Source organism: Thunnus thynnus, chromosome 9 (genome assembly GCF_963924715.1).
Source record: "Thunnus thynnus chromosome 9, fThuThy2.1, whole genome shotgun sequence".
NCBI classification, from domain to species: Eukaryota; Metazoa; Chordata; class Actinopteri; order Scombriformes; family Scombridae; genus Thunnus; species Thunnus thynnus.
This window is the reverse complement of record NC_089525.1, coordinates 35,233,121-35,245,620: the sequence shown is the minus strand read 5'-3', so window position 1 is coordinate 35,245,620 and position 12,500 is coordinate 35,233,121. Positions and strand designations below refer to the sequence as shown.

General features: G+C 41.2%; 1 protein-coding gene across 3 annotated transcripts in view; it reads left to right on the top strand.

The window, feature by feature from the left end:
- Window positions 1-12,500, top strand: part of LOC137188679 (TBC1 domain family member 9B) — a 28,456-nt gene that overhangs the window by 11,901 nt on the left and 4,055 nt on the right. For all 3 annotated transcript variants that reach the window (XM_067598295.1, XM_067598294.1, XM_067598296.1), the window contains exons 15-19: window positions 1-86; window positions 165-233; window positions 1,467-1,707; window positions 7,130-7,195; window positions 8,640-8,708. The exon at window positions 1-86 is cut by the window's left edge and continues 13 nt beyond it. In XM_067598295.1, the coding sequence (XP_067454396.1) occupies window positions 1-86; window positions 165-233; window positions 1,467-1,707; window positions 7,130-7,195; window positions 8,640-8,708 (531 nt within the window). The remainder of the gene's footprint in view (window positions 87-164; window positions 234-1,466; window positions 1,708-7,129; window positions 7,196-8,639; window positions 8,709-12,500) is intronic.

Below are 12,500 nucleotides of genomic sequence, written 5' to 3'. Positions count from 1 at the left end.
TGCGCTCTGATGTCATCGAGCAGATGAGGTTCAAGCAAAGGTTAAAAGTCATCCAGTCTCTGGAGGACACGGCCAAGAGGAGCGTGGTGGGTGATGTTAGCGTGCTACCAGCTAATGCTAACATGCTAATACGGATGAGTGTTTACAGGTGTGTTTGGTTGCAGGTGAGAGCGATGATGACGGAGTCAGCTTTCAGCATCGAGGAGCTGGAGGAGCTGTACTGTCTTTTTAAGGTCAGAACATGTTCCAGCAAACTGCACCAAACGCTCTGACACACCCACCCATTCAAGGGTTTTTCTTTATATTTATATAAATTTATATTTAACTATTAATGAAAACCGTCCAGGTGTTAACATCATGAAGCTGGTTCAGATATTATCAACAGTGTGCAAAGCTGTCATCAAGGCAAACAGATATAATGTGTTCGTTTAACACTTTGTTGTTTACTACTTCATTCTATATTTGTTATTTTATAGTTTTGAGGTCTTCAGTTTTGTTCTACAATGGAGAAAATAGTAGATATTTTTTAAAAAGCCTTTAATGAGAAGCTGTGTCCAAACTGTTGACTGTTGCTGTCGAGCAACCATTCAGTTACACAACACGTCCTGTTTCAGGCCCAGCATATGACCAGCTGTTAGCATGTTAGCGGTTAGCTACAGTAGTTGACCCTGCCCTCCTGTTTCAGGCCCAGCATATGACCAGCTGTTAGCATGTTAGCGGTTAGCTACAGTAGTTGACCCTGCCCTCCTGTTTCAGGCCCAGCATATGACCAGCTGTTAGCATGTTAGCGGTTAGCTACAGTAGTTGACCCTGCCCTCCTGTTTCAGGCCCAGCATATGACCAACTGTTAGCATGTTAGCGGTTAGCTACAGTAGTTGACCCTGCCCTCCTGTTTCAGGCCCAGCATATGACCAGCTGTTAGCATGTTAGCGGTTAGCTACAGTAGTTGACCCTGCCCTCCTGTTTCAGGCCCAGCATATGACCAGCTGTTAGCATGTTAGCGGTTAGCTACAGTAGTTGACCCTGCTCTCCTGTTTCAGGCCCAGCATATGACCAGCTGTTAGCATGTTAGCGGTTAGCTACAGTAGTTGACCCTGCCCTCCTGTTTCAGGCCCAGCATATGACCAGCTGTTAGCATGTTAGCGGTTAGCTACAGTAGTTGACCCTGCCCTCCTGTTTCAGGCCCAGCATATGACCAGCTGTTAGCATGTTAGCGGTTAGCTACAGTAGTTGACCCTGCCCTCCTGTTTCAGGCCCAGCATATGACCAGCTGTTAGCATGTTAGCGGTTAGCTACAGTAGTTGACCCTGCCCTCCTGTTTCAGGCCCAGCGTATGACCAGCTGTTAGCATGTTAGCGGTTAGCTACAGTAGTTGACCCTGCCCTCCTGTTTCAGGCCCAGCATATGACCAGCTGTTAGCATGTTAGCGGTTGGCTACAGTAGTTGACCCTGCCCTCCTGTTTCAGGCCCAGCATATGACCAGCTGTTATTGGGGCTCCAGCAGCTCAGCAGCGGAGCGTCACGATCCGAGCCTGCCGTACCTAGAGCAGTACCGCATCGACCCTGTGCAGTTCACCCAGCTGTTCACTGCGCTTGCTCCCTGGCTCTGTGGAGGCCACACCCCCTCGCTGTCCGCCCGTCTCTTCAGGATCCTGGACCAGAACCAGGACGGCCTTGTCAACTTCAAGGAGTTCATCACCGGACTCAGTGAGTGGACACATTAATAGAAACACGTCCAGAATAACAGAAACATGTCCAGAATAATAGAAACACGCCTGAAATAACAGAAACACGTCCAGAATAATAGAAACACGTCCAGAATAACAGAAACACGTCCAGAATAATAGAAACACGTCTGAAATAACAGAAACACGTCCAGAATAATAGAAACATGTCTGAAACAACAGAAACACGTCCAGAATAATAGAAACACGTCTGAAATAACAGAAACACGTCCAGAATAATAGAAACACGTCTGAAATAACAGAAACACGTCCAGAATAATAGAAACACGTCTGAAACAACAGAAACACGTCCAGAATAATAGAAACATGTCCAGAATAATAGAAACACGTCTGAAACAACAGAAACACGTCCAGAATAATAGAAACACGTCTGAAATAACAGAAACACGTCCAGAATAATAGAAACACGTCTGAAATAACAGAAACACGTCCAGAATAATAGAAACACGTCTGAAATAACAGAAACACGTCCAGAATAATAGAAACACGTCCAGAATAATAGAAACACGTCTGAAATAACAGAAACACGTCCAGAATAACAGAAACACGTCTGAAATAACAGAAACACGTCCAAAATAATAGAAACACGTCCAGAATAATAGAAACACGTCTGAAATAACAGAAACACGTCCAGAATAACAGAAACACGTCTGAAACAACAGAAACACGTCTGAAACAACAGAAACACGCCCAAAATAATAGAAACACGTCCAGAATAACAGAAACACGTCTGAAACAACAGAAACACGTCTGAAATAACAGAAACACGTCCAGAATAATAGAAACACGTCTGAAATAATAGAAACACGTCCAGAATAATAGAAACACGTCCAGAATAATAGAAACACGTCTGAAACAACAGAAACACGTGTGAAATAACAGAAACACGTCTGAAATAACAGAAACACGTCCAGAATGACAGAAACACGTCTGAAGTAACAGAAACACGTCCAGAATAATAGAAACACGTCTGAAATAATAGAAACACGTCTGAAATAATAGAAACACGTCTGAAACAACAGAAACACGTCTGAAATAATAGAAACACGTCTGAAACAACAGAAACATATCCAGAATAACAGAACACTTTGAAATAATAGAAACACGTCCAGAATAATAGAAACACGTCTGAAATATTAGAAACACGTCCAGAATAATAGAAACACGTCTGAAATAATAGAAACACGCCCAAAATAATAGAAACATGTCCAGAATAACAGAAACACGTCTGAAATAACAGAAACACGTCTGAAATAATAGAAACACGCCCAAAATAATAGAAACATGTCCAGAATAACAGAAACATGTCTGAAACAACAGAAACACGTCTGAAATAATAGAAACACGTCTAGAATAATAGAAACACGTCTGAAATATTAGAAACACGTCTAGAATAATAGAAACACGCCCAAAATAATAGAAACATGTCCAGAATAATAGAAACACGTCTGAAATAATAGAAACATGTCCAGAATAATAGAAACACGTCTGAAATATTAGAAACACGTCTGAAACAACAGAAACACGTTCAGAATAACAGAAACACGTCCAGAATAACAGATATGTGTTTAAAACAACAGAAACACGTCTGAAATATTAGAAACACGTCTAAAACAACAGAAAGACGTTCAGAATAATAGAAACACGTCTGAAATAACAGAAACACGTCCAGAATAATAGAAACACGTCCAGAATAATAGAAACACGTCTGAAATAATAGAAACACGTCTGAAACAACAGAAACATAACCAGAATAACAGAACACTTTGAAATAATAGAAACACGTCCAGAATAATAGAAACACGTCTGAAATATTAGAAACACGTCCAGAATAATAGAAACACGTCTGAAATAATAGAAACACGCCCAAAATAATAGAAACATGTCCAGAATAACAGAAACACGTCTGAAATAACAGAAACACGTCTGAAATAATAGAAACACGTCTAGAATAATAGAAACACGTCTGAAATATTAGAAACACGTCTAGAATAATAGAAACACGCCCAAAATAATAGAAACATGTCCAGAATAATAGAAACACGTCTGAAATAATAGAAACATGTCCAGAATAATAGAAACACGTCTGAAATATTAGAAACACGTCTGAAACAACAGAAACACGTTCAGAATAACAGAAACACGTTCAGAATAACAGAAACACGTCCAGAATAACAGAAACACGTCTGAAATATTAGAAACACGTCTAAAACAACAGAAAGACGTTCAGAATAACAGAAACACTTTGAAATAACAGATATGTGTTTAAAACAACAGAAACACGTTCAGAATAACAGAAACACGTTCAGAATAACAGAAACACGTTCAGAATAATAGAAACACGTCCAGAATAATAGAAACACGTCTGAAACAACAGAAACACGTGTGAAATAATAGAAACACGTCTGAAATAACAGAAACACGTCCAGAATGACAGAAACACGTCTGAAATAACAGAAACACGTCCAGAATAATAGAAACACGTCTGAAATAATAGAAACACGTCTGAAATAATAGAAACACGTCTGAAACAACAGAAACACGTCCAGAATAATAGAAACATGTCCAGAATAATAGAAACACGTCTGAAATAATAGAAACACGTCTGAAACAACAGAAACATATCCAGAATAACAGAACACTTTGAAATAATAGAAACACGTCCAGAATAATAGAAACACGTCTGAAATATTAGAAACACGTCCAGAATAATAGAAACACGTCTGAAATAATAGAAACACGCCCAAAATAATAGAAACATGTCCAGAATAACAGAAACACGTCTGAAATAACAGAAACACGTCTGAAATAATAGAAACACGCCCAAAATAATAGAAACATGTCCAGAATAACAGAAACACGTCTGAAACAACAGAAACACGTCTGAAATAATAGAAACACGTCTAGAATAATAGAAACACGTCTGAAATATTAGAAACACGTCTAGAATAATAGAAACACGCCCAAAATAATAGAAACATGTCCAGAATAATAGAAACACGTCTGAAATAATAGAAACATGTCCAGAATAATAGAAACACGTCTGAAATATTAGAAACACGTCTGAAACAACAGAAACACGTTCAGAATAACAGAAACACGTTCAGAATAACAGAAACATGTCCAGAATAACAGAAACACGTCTGAAATAATAGAAACACGTCTAAAACAACAGAAAGACGTTCAGAATAACAGAAACACTTTGAAATAACAGATATGTGTTTAAAACAACAGAAACACGTTCAGAATAACAGAAACACGTCCAGAATAACAGAAACACTTTGAAATAACAGATATGTGTTTAAAACAACAGAAACACGTTCAGAATAACAGAAACACGTCTGAAATAATAGAAACACGTCTAAAACAACAGAAAGACGTTCAGAATAACAGAAACACTTTGAAATAACAGATATGTGTTTAAAACAACAGAAACATGTTCAGAATAACAGAAACACGTTCAGAATAACAGAAACACGTTCAGAATAATAGAAACACGTCCAGAATAATAGAAACACGTCTGAAACAACAGAAACACGTGTGAAATAATAGAAACACGTCTGAAATAACAGATATGTGTTTAAAACAACAGAAACACGTTCAGAATAACAGAAACACGTCTGAAATATTAGAAACACGTCTAAAACAACAGAAAGACGTTCAGAATAACAGAAACACTTTGAAATAACAGATATGTGTTTAAAACAACAGAAACATGTTCAGAATAACAGAAACACGTCCAGAATAACAGAAACACTTTGAAATAACAGATATGTGTTTAAAACAACAGAAACACGTTCAGAATAACAGAAACACGTTCAGAATAACAGAAACACGTCCAGAATAACAGAAACACGTCTGAAATATTAGAAACACGTCTAAAACAACAGAAACACGTTCAGAATAACAGAAACACGTTCAGAATAACAGAAACACTTTGAAATAACAGATATGTGTCTAAAACAACAGAAACACGTTCAGAATAACAGAAACACGTCTGAAACAACAGAAACACGTCTGAAATAATAGAAACACGTCTAGAATAATAGAAACATGTCCAGAATAACAGAAACACGTCTGAAACAACAGAAACACGTCTGAAATAATAGAAACACGTCTAGAATAATAGAAACACGTCTGAAATATTAGAAACACGTCTAGAATAATAGAAACACGCCCAAAATAATAGAAACATGTCCAGAATAATAGAAACACGTCTGAAATAATAGAAACATGTCCAGAATAATAGAAACACGTCTGAAATATTAGAAACACGTCTGAAACAACAGAAACACGTTCAGAATAACAGAAACACGTTCAGAATAACAGAAACATGTCCAGAATAACAGAAACACGTCTGAAATAATAGAAACACGTCTAAAACAACAGAAAGACGTTCAGAATAACAGAAACACTTTGAAATAACAGATATGTGTTTAAAACAACAGAAACACGTTCAGAATAACAGAAACACGTCCAGAATAACAGAAACACTTTGAAATAACAGATATGTGTTTAAAACAACAGAAACACGTTCAGAATAACAGAAACACGTCTGAAATATTAGAAACACGTCTAAAACAACAGAAAGACGTTCAGAATAACAGAAACACTTTGAAATAACAGATATGTGTTTAAAACAACAGAAACATGTTCAGAATAACAGAAACACGTCCAGAATAACAGAAACACTTTGAAATAACAGATATGTGTTTAAAACAACAGAAACACGTTCAGAATAACAGAAACACGTTCAGAATAACAGAAACACGTCCAGAATAACAGAAACACGTCTGAAATATTAGAAGCACGTCTAAAACAACAGAAACACGTTCAGAATAACAGAAACACGTTCAGAATAACAGAAACACTTTGAAATAACAGATATGTGTCTAAAACAACAGAAACACGTTCAGAATAACAGAAACACGTCCAGAATAACAGAAACACTTTGAAATAACAGATATGTGTTTAAAACAACAGAAACACGTCTGAAATATTAGAAACACGTCTAAAACAACAGAAACACGTTCAGAATAACAGAAACACGTTCAGAATAACAGAAACACGTCTAGAATAATAGAAACACGCCCAAAATAATAGAAACATGTCCAGAATAACAGATATGTGTCTAAAACAACAGAAACACGTCAGCATGGACAAAATAAAGAAGAGTTATATGTAATGTTTTATTGTTGTTTCTAATGTTTAATAGTTATTTAAAATGTTTAAAAGGTGTTTGTCATGTTTGCATGTTGTTGGATTTTTGTGTCTTCAGACGATGTAAGTTTGACTTTCAGTGTGTTTATCGTGTATAACGTGCAGTAACATGTGGATATATGCGTGTCAGGTGTGTGTGCTCAGACAGTTGTGTGTGTCTGCAGGTGGAATGTATCACGGAGACATGACAGACAAACTCAAACTGCTGTTCAAGCTCCACCTGCCACCAGGTAACAGCTCACCTGTCTGTCTATCTGTGTGTGTGTGTGTGTGCGTGTGTGCGCGTGTGTGCGTGTGCGCGTGTGCGTGTGTGCGCGTGTGTGTGCGTGTGTGTGTTGGGGGGGGGTTATCTTCATATATGAATCAGTGTTTAACTTGTTTCTCTGAACGTGATTTTAATGAGTTTGAGGCTTCAGACAGACGACAGGTGCGTTCTGAGGTTCGGTCGGTCTGCGGTGCCGAGCGTGTAGAGTTTGAGGAAACATGATACAGGTCTCAAAGGTCACCGGGGTGCAGAGCAGGAGGGAGGTCAGGATCTTCAGTTCTGGGTCTGAATCAGTAGAGATTCTCCACGTTTTAAGACATAAAAGAATAATTTGTGTCTGAGGCAGCTGGATTCACAAGATCACGACATCATCATGAGATCACACAAGAATCCGTGTTGTCAGGCTTCAGGGTTCAGTTTGTGTCTGAACCTCCGGCGGTTCGGACCGGTCGGCGTTCTGGGAGGATTCTCATGTGATCTTGTGAATCCAGCTGGTAAGACGGAGATGGACGGGCAGTTCATCCGATCTCCTGCCGAGTATCTTTTGAAAGTGCTTCTCCGTGTAACAAACCATCTGGAGCATCAGGTTAATCATCCTAAACATCCTTTAAGATGGCCGCATCGTGAGTCTCAAGCTGTTATAGTAGCTTTGTTCTCCTTTATCCTGATCCACATATTTGACCTGAATTGAGCTTAAATAAGTCAAGCATTAACTAAATCACAAGACTGAGATACTGATCCAATATCAAAGTAGTAAATGTTAAATGGATTTCACATGTCTGGCGCCTTTCTAGTTTCCTGACCGCTCAAAGTGCTTTACAGTGTCAACATTCAGCCGTTCACACACACATTCATACACCGATGGCAGCAACAGAATCGTGATTCATATTTCATCAACATTGTCTAGTTTGACAGTTTGATCTGAGTTTCGCTGTTTTTCCCTTCAGGTTTACTGAGTGAACGTTTGTTTTGGTCTGAGATGCTAATGCGACATCTAGTGGGGCTGATGATGTCATATATCGCACCTTTTAAATAATTTATTTAAAATGTGATAATAATAACTTATTTTACCAGTCAATTGGGAACAAACACAAAAACAGGAAGAAGAGCTCCTGGATGACAGAAGGGAAAGTTAACACTCATCTCACTGCCGGCTGTACAGAGAGATCAGTGTTATTAGTCCAGCTCGGACGATGTAGCTCATAGTCGACCTTACAATGGTAGGAAAGAGGTGTCGTTTGTGTTTTTACAACATTTAGCTTATGAGTTATTGATCTGGGATGTTCTGGGATGTAGAAATGAAATTGTGACGCCTCTAATTCTCTGTGTTCGTGCACTGGAGGCTTCAAGTTTCCGTATATCACAAACTTTTCAAAACAACAAACACTAACGAGTCTGTCTGTCTGTAGCTTTGTGTGCGGAGGAGGCCGAGTCTGCTCTGGAGGCAGCGCACTTCTTTACTGAAGATGCAACACAAGGTGACACACACACACACACACACACACACACACACACACAGTAACACACACACACACACACACACACACACACACACACACACACACACAGTAACACACACACACACACACACACACACACACACACAGTAACACACACACACACACACACACACACACACACACACACACAGTAACACACACACACACACACACACACACACACACACACACACACACAGTAACACACACACACACACACACACACACACACACACAGTAACACACACACACACACACACACACACACACACACACACACACACACAGTAACACACACACACACACACACACACACACAGTAACACACACACACACACACACACACACACACACACACAGTAACACACACACACACACACAGTAACACACACACACACACACACACAGTAACACACACACACACACACACACACACACACACACACAGTAACACACACACACACACACACACACACACACACACACACACAGTAACACACACACACACACACACACACACACACACACACAGTAACACACACACACACACACACACACGCATACAGTAACACACACACACACACACACACACACACACACACACACACACAAACACACACACACACACACACACACACAGTAACACACACACACACACACACACACACACACACACACACACACACACAGTAACACACACACACACACACACACACACACACACACACACACACACACACAGTAACACACACACACACACACACACACACACACACACAGTAACACACACACACACACACACACACACACACACACACACAGTAACACACACACACACACACACACACACACACACACACACACACAGTAACACACACACACACACACACACACACACACACACACAGTAACACACACACACACACACACACACACACACAGTAACACACACACACACACACACACACACACACACACACACACACACACACAGTAACACACACACACACACACACACACACACACACACACAGTAACACACACACACACACACACACACACAGTAACACACACACACACACACACACACACAGTAACACACACACACACACACACACACGCATACAGTAACACACACACACACACACACACACACACACACACACACACACACAGTAACACACACACACACATACAGTAACACACACACACACACACACACACACACACACATACAGTAACACACACACACACACACACACACATACAGTAACACACACACACACACACACACATACAGTAACACACACACACACACACACACACACACACACATACAGTAACACACACACACACACACACACACACACACATACAGTAACACACACACACACACACACACACACACACACACATACAGTAACACACACACACACACACACACACACCCGTCATCATCATCGGTGATCACTCGAGGTCGGATAGAAGTGATCTGTAGTCGCCACAGATCTTATCTCCCCTCTCAAAGACTGACAGTCACGGCTTCTTTGAAGATTTCTGCCAGGATCCCGTTAGGTCCCGTTAGGTCCCGTTAGGTCCCGTTAGGTCCCGTTAGGTCCAGAGGCCTAGTTGTTGCTCATCCTGGACCTCGTTACACCCAGGATGTCACCCATGTGTTCCATGATGGGCCGCTTGTTTGGATTTGGTCGGCGGCTTCTATTTCAACGGTGGTGTTTTGGTTCAGAAGCTCCTACAAGACTTCTCTCCATCCAGAGCTGATGGCCTCTTCGCTCCCCAGGAGAGACTGTCCATCGTTGGAACTGATGGGGATGAGACCCTGTAGCTGGGTCCATACACAGCCTTGGTAGCACTGAAGAGACCTCAGTAGGGTTTTTCCATTGGGCACTTTAGGCCTGCGCCGAATCAAACCATTACCAGTTTAAACATGCTGAGTCATGCCAAGCTGTGCCCAAGATGGACCCTCTCTGGAGTCGGGCTAAAGTCCCTGACCCGGTTTCAAGTAGGTTGCTGTGTTGCGAGACTCAACTCATGTCTGTGGAGACCAGAGAGAAAGATGTTTGTCTGTGTGTTCAGCTCTCGGGACGTCTGTAGGAACCGAATCTCTGTGGTTTAAAGTTTAGTTTCTCTTCCATGTTTGTATTTTCAGATATCTGCTCTCCACTGAAGGCTTTTATTGTGAAGAATTTATAGGAAATGTGTTTATCCACCATTTTACAGCAATGACCTCTAGTCACAGCCATGATGTATACAACTCTACTGGTGTCACCCGTGTCAGCAAGCTGCTGGATTTCCGGGGCCTTCGCAGTCCACCAGTTATTCTTCAGTTCTCTCATCCTGCTTTAGATGGAGCCTCCGATGTCTTGTGCCTTGTGCAGAAGTTTTTCCTTTCAGCGTCTATCAGATGTTGAATCTCAGTATCACTTTCATCAAACCAATCCTGATGTTTCTTCGTCCTGAAGCCGATGATCTACCTGATGGTCTTAAGGATTGTGGTCTTCAGGGCCTCCCAGTGTCCTTCGACATCCTCTGAATACTGTTTTGGGAGTCGCTCTTGTAGGGAGTTCCTCAGGTGTGCCTTGTTGATATCACTCAGTGTCTTCTGAATTCTTCTTGTGCATCAATCAGATTGTCATTATGGAGCAGATCAGGTGGTGGTCAGTCCAGCACTCATCAGTCCAGGTCTGGTGATCCTTAACCCTGACAATCACAGTACTTGGATCGGGGCATTCAAGATGTTTTGACCTTATTGCTCTGGCGGATAAGAGTGTCGGTTATGACGAGGTCATGTTAACAACACCCTCTTTACCCATCATACCTTTCCAGACCTCGTGTTCTTTGCCTACCTTGGCATTGAAACCCCCCCCCCAAAAAAGACCTCATCTTCTTTTGGGATGTTTAGTACATTGTCCCTCGCAGCATAAAAGGTTTATTTATCCTCATCCTGCGAGTCCCGAGGTCGGGGCGGATGCACTCAGCTGTGGTCATCTGGCTGTTCATGAGCCGCTCACTGATGCCCACAGGGGACTCGGAGAGGTGGGTGATAAAAGTGTTTAAATGTCCAATCCTCATAAACGTGTAAACTATAAACTTTGTTGTCACTGACATGCTGATGTGTATGTTGGAATGCTGCTGCTTGACAGAGTTGTATTTATTTTATTTTATTTTATTTTATTGATGTAATTATGTGAACCGGGTAGACTGTGAAACTGAATTGCCCTTCTGGGATAAATAAAGTTGTCGGAGTTATTAAGGCAGCATGCAGTCAGCGATGATTGCAGTTCTGCGTTCAGGCTGATTGTCCATGAGGGTTTGCACATGTCATGCTCTGAAGTTCATAGTTTTTTGTTTTTCAACTGCCAAGAGGCGAAGCCGCCGGCTGTGGTATTCCAGTGAGGTTTTGATGAGGCTGTGTGGGGCGAGCAGAGTGGATCCTTAGTAGGGATTGAAGAGAGGCAGTATTGGTGGCAAGAAAGCCGGTGAATCAGATAAATAAAACGTTATTTTTTGATTGTGCCCACACGACCCTGCGGCGGTGCTCTGCGCTGCCTGATCTAGTCTGAATACGGCCTTCACCATCCTGCTCCCGTCACCAGGTGATGCCAGGAGACGGTCGGTAGTGGAAAAGACCTTCAGGAGAACACCTGTACGTGGGATCTCTTTAGGTGGAGAGACTGATGCACTGACTGGTGGTCGGTCACCATACAGCCATTGAGAGTAAGGCCACAGATATACTGCAAAGCGGATGCACAT